This window comes from Acipenser ruthenus, chromosome 6 (genome assembly GCF_902713425.1).
Source record: "Acipenser ruthenus chromosome 6, fAciRut3.2 maternal haplotype, whole genome shotgun sequence".
NCBI lineage: Eukaryota > Metazoa > Chordata > Actinopteri > Acipenseriformes > Acipenseridae > Acipenser > Acipenser ruthenus.
The window spans coordinates 27,555,997-27,561,187 of NC_081194.1; the positions used below are offsets into that span (position 1 = coordinate 27,555,997).

General features: G+C 35.3%; 1 protein-coding gene across 2 annotated transcripts; it reads right to left on the reverse strand.

Moving 5' to 3' along the window:
* Positions 1 to 1,465: 1,465 nt before the first annotated feature.
* LOC117411566 (H2.0-like homeobox protein) lies at positions 1,466 to 4,837 on the reverse strand. 2 transcript variants are annotated; one of them, XM_034019211.2, is made up of 4 exons: positions 4,144 to 4,834; positions 3,525 to 3,701; positions 3,062 to 3,246; positions 1,466 to 2,256 (listed from the first exon to the last, which is right to left on the reverse strand). In XM_034019211.2, exons 1-4 carry the CDS (start codon positions 4,589 to 4,591, stop codon positions 1,930 to 1,932), a joined length of 1,137 nt encoding a protein of 378 aa, XP_033875102.1. In that variant the 5' UTR covers positions 4,592 to 4,834; the 3' UTR covers positions 1,466 to 1,929. The 2 variants fall into 2 exon arrangements, with proteins under 2 accessions (XP_033875102.1, XP_033875103.1); XM_034019212.2 differs by lacking the exon at positions 3,525 to 3,701 and having other exon boundaries at positions 4,144 to 4,837.
* Between the last annotated feature and the right edge of the window lie 354 nt (positions 4,838 to 5,191).

Genomic DNA, 5,191 nt, shown 5'->3' on the forward strand with positions numbered 1-5,191 from the left:
AATAATAATAATAATAATAATAATAATTATTATTATTATTATTATTATTATTATTATTATTATTATTATTAGACCACAGCAAGTCAAGTGTTCTCTATTATTGGCATAGGACACATTTTGCTGATGGATATGAACGGTGTTTTTTAAAGTAAATACACAATTATAAAATGTCTGAGTTTGTCTAGGTGGCGGCACGTGGCGACCCCTGTGCACCCTCGGTGACACAGAACCATTAAATAACTTGTAGCTGTTAAACGCTGTGATTTGTGGCCGAGGAGAGTCACAAAAAGGTTGCTTTCCCTGTTTTCCTTAATGGTTAAAAAAAAAACTAGACACACCTTAGTAAAGCCCAAAATAGCAATAGGAAAAATCCCCCTCAACATTTCCATTTTTTTTTTTTTCATAATAGGAAAATATTGAGGTTTTAAAGCGTGCTCGGTATTTCGATGCCTCTCTTGCCTGTAATATTTGATCATGTTCAAGACTGTTAAAATCTGTTCAGGAGGCACAGTCAGTGTGGTTTCTAAATCATTTTTCAAATACAGTAACTGCTCCTGCTTTAAGACAAACTGCAGAATCCACGATTATGTACAATGTTGCAATGAAACGTTTGCACACATTTCTGGCACTGGGATAATAAATAGTGTACAGAGTCTAATGTTCTGTGTGTTTTAATCTTGTTTTTTTTTTCTTTTTCTGAAGTGTAAAATGTCCTTGGGCTCCTATTAACAGAGAACAAAGTCAGTATTCGAGAGGGCGCTGAGATATTGTGAAATGCAACTAAATGTCTTTACATTCTTGAACTGTGTTTTTATCTTGACAGTGTGCATTGTAACGCGCATTGGCAGTATGTAAATGCGTAATAACAATTGTAGTACTGTATTTTTTTCTTTATAAAGATGTCAGCAGATGGATTTAAAGTAGTATATAGATTTGGAATTGGAATGTTGTCCTATGTTCAAGTATCTCCTATAGTAACGTTTAAGCAGAGGAACTCGGTCGACATTAGGACCACAGAGACGGTCACCTTCTAATCAGATATGGGAAAGTGGAGCCGAAGTTTCTCACTACAGACATAAATAAACAAGCAACTAAATAAACACCGCGCGGTTTGTAAACCTACAGTACACTCTGATATTATCAAGTAAAACAGTATACAATTAGATTAGCCCCCGAGTGTCACTTTCCCCCTGTGCCTTGGATAGATACCGTAAAATTAACTGCAACAGCACGCAGTGTGTAAAATCCCTTATGCGAATCTACAAATGTATCGTTACTAATATATATATATATATATATATATATATATATATATATATATATATATATATATATATATATATATATATATAAACTATATCAATCCCCAAAGAAATGAAATACTCGTTTGAGCTAAATAAATAAATTAAATAAATAATAATATATGTAGTAGATTAGCAGCAGATGTTAGAAAAAAACAGACATATTTAAAAACAATAAGAACCCATTTATTTACATTATTTTCAGTGCAAAATTTCTTGACAAAATATAATACGCTCTAAGCAAAAGTTATTAAATATTGGATGTTCTGTAAAAGACCACATTTTCAGCAATAGGTGACCAGTAATTTTAGGATATTTTGTCCTTGGTTTGAATCCAATTTATATTTTACCAACAATTATATGACTAAAGATTAATTGCAATGACATGTCCATTTCTTCTTTAAAAATGTCTTACTTCTCAAAAAGGCATTTCCTGGTTGCCTTTAAACAAACTTTCATTTTAAAGTCTAAGGCAGTGTGTTTTTATTATTATTTAATATGACTGTACATGTCAATATATTTATATTAAATTATTCTTGTTATATATATATATATATATATATATATATATATATATATATATATATATATATATATATATATATAAAGTGTCTTTAAAAAGGTGCACTTATAATACAATTTGCGATGAGAGTAGTGCCGTCGTCTCTGTACTGGCCTCTGTGCTCTGTGTTGCCTCATCAGTACTCGAAGGAGACTTGATAACACTTGTCTTGTTGTCTTCTGTGACTTCAATGTCACCTTTGTCATGCATGTCCTCTAACTCGGAGTCGCTCCCTCCACTCTCGCACTCAGACCCGTTCTGCTTCTGTTCTTCCTCCAAGACGGCACAGACTGGGGACTTCTCAGGCTCCTCAGGAGTTTCCTTCTCTTTTTGAGCCTGAGCTTCCTTGGAATGCCTCCACTTCATTCTCCTGTTCTGAAACCACACTTTAACCTATTGGAAATGAATACATAAGGAGAATATTGGTTAACTGTAGCCTATTGTGCATAACCATTTCTGCAGCCTGTTTCCTAAAGCTACATTGTGTTAGTGTCTGTTTATTTACATAATAAGGACTTTATTCCACTTGTAGTAGGCCTATGTTGTTTGTTTCATAATTATTATACTCTGCCAAGGAAAATCAATATTGCCAAACAAACCATACAATTGGAATAGCAATTCTAAGAATCATGGTCATCATCATGGTTGTCTGGTATGCAATTAATCGTTATAAATGGCTTTCACTTCCTCATAATTCTGGATTTCACAATTTTATAAGCCAGATGGTTAGGAATTATTTGTGTTCTTGTTTTTTGTTATGAGTCCAATTAATAAATATAGCATATGTGTGCATCTTATTATTGCTACCTTATTTTAATGTCATAAGTTAAATGCTGGAAAAAAAATCAATAATACCAGTACACTGTGGCTATATATTTTGTTACTGGGTTTACAATTAGAGCTGCAAAATGTGATTTTCATAATTTACAGATACTGATATGAAACCTGAGAAAACAGAAGCTGTATCAACGAATATTAAAACAGACACAGATGTGTCTACATTTTTGTCACACACGCAGGCACACACACACACACACACACACACACACACACACACACACACACACACACACACACACACACACAGTTTTTAAATTGGTGTTACCAATAACATGCTTAAAAGTAATAGTCTATAGCTAGTAATATGGATATGCAATTAAAATATAGTGAATAACACTAAAACTAGTCTGAAACTTACTTGAGCGTCTGTTAGGCCCAGCATCGCTGCTAGTTGTTTTCTGTCTGGCTTGGTGACATACTTCTGGATTTCAAATCTTTTCTCTAATCCTTTTCTCTGGAGGTTGGAGAAGACAGCCCTGGACCACGACCGTTTCCTTTTGTATGCCTGAGGCATTGTGTCTTTAGTAAGAACCGCATACGGACCTATTATTACGAAAATGAAAATACATGATTACGTTTATAGGCCATAATTAAATAAATTAGATTTTTAGCTTAATTTATGCAATTATTAGATGTACATAGTTGAGGTAGTCCTATACTTGTTGTAAATACTAATGTAAATGTTCAATGTTGATGTTGAATGAATAAAAAGACCCACGTAGGTTAATGTAGTTAAAGAAAAATACTACGGGGGGGGGGGGGGGGGGGGCGGCATTTTATATTAACTCACACATTATTATGTCATGATAGAGCTACTCTACCTGGGAACGTGTCTTGAAACTGGTGTTGAGCTGAATATCTTGCTCCATTGCCTAAATGGTTCATGATGGAGGAAGGTTCGCCGATTCCAGGCTCTAACGACGCGAAGAATTGGCTTGCTGAAGGCTGTATGGACAGATGAAGCCCTGACTGACGATGTGAGCTAATGGATGTAAGATCTGTGGCAAAGGACGAAAATATAATAAATAAGAATGGTCAAGATACTATAATGAAATTCATGTTTAAATATATATGTATGCAGAACACTAATGTTACACGACAGTAAATGTATATCACCCATCCCATGTTTGCAATACATATACAGTTAACGTAGTTAATCAACTTAAGTTAATAGTTTATTAAGAGAACGTATTAAATGCATTAGACAACTCCCTCCCACTACTTCCCCAACCGTACACAATAGGGGGTTCCAATTTGCTCCCCGTATATCTCAAATTAAATACATAATAACTGCACGCAATATATATAATCTTAAAAATTTAACTGCGTTGAAAGTTGGGTACATGTGACCAAGCTAGTGTGATTAAGTCAATTTTTGTATTTATTTACACAAGCAGAGTAACACACTAGAAACGCGCTCTGAATTAAAGATTTTCGTACCTCTTAGAGTTGTGCATTCTTTAACTTTTGGATCAAATTCCGCAGATAAAATGCGATCAATGCCAAATTTCAGATCTTTGCTAGAAGGAGCTGGAGCTTGTGGTGAAGAACCGTTTAACTGCACCATAGATGTGGAGCGTGCTCCATGAAGTCCAGGGTGTCTGTGGTAAGGAGAGGCTGGGGACATCCTTGAACTAAAAACAGAAGACTCTGGTGCCACCGGAGACGGGCGCAGAGGTGATCCTGAAGGCTGGAGCTGATGATGGGGTCCCAAATGAGCTAAGAGTGCTGAAGATCCAGGGAGGTTTTCAGAATCCCCAACATGCAATATATCAGAGATGCAAAACGATGGTTTCTTCACTGAATCCAAGGCAAAGCCGCTGGAACAATACGCAGACCATAGACTGAAATTAGAAGCATAAAACGGGTTTAGTCCTGTAGTATACATCCTCGTGTCTCGTCTTTCCTTTGCAAGGAAGATGAAAAGTTTGACTAATAAAAAAATACGGTATGTTAAAATGGCTGTTTTCTCTTTCTTAAAGGGCCAGTGATGTTTCTCATAGAAACTTTGGCAGCCAGTTCAAGTAGTCCTGTGTAAAAGTTGTTAGTTAGACGCTGATTGGCCGGTGCCCTGCGAATAGGAACTGCGTTACAACTTTCCTCAACGCCCACGAGGTGATACGGTAACATCACAGCAAAACAAGTGTCTGTAGTGTTTGTTAGGGAGTTTAAATGGTGCTAGACACGTTTTAAACGTCCAATCGTTCCAAATACTGGCACTCATTTTAAACCATGTTCTATTTTGTAGTTAAACAAATTACACGTGTGTAATATCAAATTCAGAAGAATCTTGAACTTGCGCATTAATCAGATTAGAAATGCTGTTTGTATTATTATTAATATTTTTGGGGGGGCATCAGTTAATTCAATTCTAAATTGTAACATTTTGTTTGTCAGCAATTTAGCACATATTTTGGACCGCGCAAAGTAGATTTACAGTTTAAATGTTTTATTTCATATAGCCCCAAAAATAAAGTTTAAACATCAC

Coding starts and splice junctions, on each gene's coding strand:
- LOC117411566 (XM_034019211.2), bottom strand. CDS start 4,591: ATGTATACTACAGGACTAAACCCGTTTTATGCTTCTAATTTCAGTCTA. Junction 3,702..4,143: donor AGAATGCACAACTCTAAGAG/GTACGAAAATCT, acceptor CCTTTGCCACAG/ATCTTACATCCATTAGCTCA. Junction 3,247..3,524: donor GTTTCAAGACACGTTCCCAG/GTAGAGTAGCTC, acceptor TCGTAATAATAG/GTCCGTATGCGGTTCTTACT.